This window comes from Ambystoma mexicanum, chromosome 3p (genome assembly GCF_040938575.1).
Source record: "Ambystoma mexicanum isolate Mex_15411 chromosome 3p, UKY_AmexF1_1, whole genome shotgun sequence".
Classification (NCBI taxonomy): domain Eukaryota; kingdom Metazoa; phylum Chordata; class Amphibia; order Caudata; family Ambystomatidae; genus Ambystoma; species Ambystoma mexicanum.
This window is the reverse complement of record NC_090925.1, coordinates 86190427-86192791: the sequence shown is the minus strand read 5'-3', so window position 1 is coordinate 86192791 and position 2365 is coordinate 86190427. Positions and strand designations below refer to the sequence as shown.

Here is a 2365-nt window from a genome sequence, read left to right as displayed (position 1 = left end):
TAATCCTATTTCCAAAATGAGGCCCAGGAAGCCCTCTGATATAAATGTAACTTAACATGATAACTTAATGCACCCTGCACTTCTTAGTCCACAATTGTACAGATGGTTTTTATAAAGCATCCAAAAAAAAGCCATACGTGTTTGCATGCTTACAGGTTTTCTTCGGTTAACTTCTTCTTTTATGGAATCGGTAAATGTGGCATTAGGCACATATCTCTTAACTGTGCCTCTTGTAGTCCTCATTCTAAAAAAATATATATTTACTGTATATTCACTGTGTGTTGTTTTCAGATCATTTTCAATCTCATGACCGGCTGCTGCAACGTCAAAGAAATGGATGGTGAAAATCTGAGCTTGGGGGAAGAGTTCCTGCTGGTGGGTTTTTCTGATCTTCCACACCTGCAAGCTCCTCTTTTTGCTTCATTTTTACTGATTTACCTCATGACTTTGGCAGGAAACCTACTTATCATGACAACAATCTACTGTGACGCTCGCCTGCACACGCCCATGTATTTCTTCCTCACAAATTTGTCCTTCATCGATATCAGTTACACCTCTGTCATTTTTCCACCAATGTTGGCCCATTTCTTTCTGGATGGCACATATATTTCTCTCACCGAATGCCTCCTGCAGGCATACTTTTTTATGTTTGTGTTGTCAACAGAAGTTGTTCTTCTCACAGTCATGGCTTACGATCGGTATGTGGCTATCTGCAATCCCTTGCGTTATATGACCATCATGAATAAGGGCGTGTGTATGCAGCTGGTTGTGTTCAGCTGGACAGTTGGGTTTGTGGATGCACTGCCACACACTGTGCTAATATCTGGGCTCTCCTTTTGTAAGTCCCACACAATTAACCACTTCTTCTGTGATGTGGCAGCTTTGATGAAGATGTCCTGCAGCAGCACTAGTCGAATTGAAACAGTTACATACATTCTGGGCGCAATAGTAACAATGACGTCATTTGTTTTGATCATCACCTCCTACATCAACATTGTATCATCGATCCGGCAAATTGCAGCTAAAGGAGGTACACCCAAGGCCTTCTCCACATGTGCCTCACATCTCACTGTGGTCATTTTATTTTATGCATCCCTCTGTTCAACCTACATGCGACCTGCATCAACATACTCGATGAAAGAAAATAAGATCTTGTCCTTGACATATATCGCTATCACCCCACTTTGCAACCCAATAATATACACTCTGAAAAATGCAGAGTTCAAAAATGTCCTAATGAAAGAAAAGAATACTGCATAGGTTGCATGCAGTATTCATGATTCAATTTTCTGATTGCAGTAGATGCAAATTTAACATGAGGTCATTTATAAACTATTCTTTGAAAAAACTTGAATAATAAGTCAGAAGGTGCAGAAAGTACTGATGTGTAGTGCCATGTGCAGCTCTAGGCAATTGGTTATAATGCCACATATGATTGCAGAAATATTTTACACTGACCACTTTTAAGGTGAATTTATTTGGACATTTCCGACTTGGACATAGCCACTGCCAAATACAATTCAAACCGGCATCACCAATGTTAACAAAGCAGCAGAAAGAACCACACCCTCCACCTCAACGGCCTTTAGCATACAGCCCCCATGGAAAGGCAACCTCGTACATGTTTGAAGCCTCACTGTATTATTAGTATTGCTATCATTATTGTTCTTAGTATTATTATTATTATTTCCATGTTTATACTGTAGTGCAAAAATAGCTCAAGAGCAATGGAGTGCTTTACAGGTCATAGGGCAAAATATTGGTAGTGAGTATTTAACAATTCATCAGATGAATATTAGTAATAATTAACACCTTATAATGTATGGATGGGTGTGTGCACAAGATAGCCAGACTCAAGGTTACATCAAAGTGTTTTTGGACCAGCCAGGTCTTCAGTTCTTTCCTAAACTGGTGGAGAAGTTTGCTTTTCCACTGGGATGGAGTTCCAAAGGACAGGAGCAAAGCATAAGAAATAATATTGTGATGTCTGCCATAGCCAAGTCAGGATATATTTATTTAGTTTTTTTGATTTTATTATTTTACAGTTTATTGCAAATGTTTCATACTTGCATTATTTCCAATTTACCTTAATTCATGCACAACATCTAAAAATCATACACTCTAAAATCGTATGTTGTTTTCAGTTTGAAGGTTCCCCTCTTCTTCCCCTTGTGTGCTTGAGTAAGAAGTCTAATAATTTCCAACCACTTTAGCGACTGATAGTGCTTTAAAGAACAATCTTCCAAATGTTTAGTGCTCGGTTACATGTCTCCTTTTCTTGTTTACAAGTAAACTCTATTTAGAGCTTTCCCCATCCCTTCCTCTGTCAGTCTAGTTTGAAGAATTTTTGAAGAAATGTCATCAT

General features: G+C 38.6%; 1 protein-coding gene across 1 annotated transcript; it reads left to right on the top strand.

Moving 5' to 3' along the window:
• Positions 1 to 333: 333 nt before the first annotated feature.
• On the top strand, positions 334 to 1260 carry LOC138579771 (olfactory receptor 5V1-like). Its single transcript, XM_069650003.1, has one exon. It carries the CDS (start codon positions 334 to 336, stop codon positions 1258 to 1260), a length of 927 nt encoding a protein of 308 aa, XP_069506104.1.
• Positions 1261 to 2365: the final 1105 nt, after the last annotated feature.

What these genes read in the sequence shown, in the direction of transcription:
- LOC138579771 (XM_069650003.1), top strand. Translation starts at nt 334, where the DNA reads ATGGATGGTGAAAATCTGAGCTTGGGGGAAGAGTTCCTGCTGGTGGGT.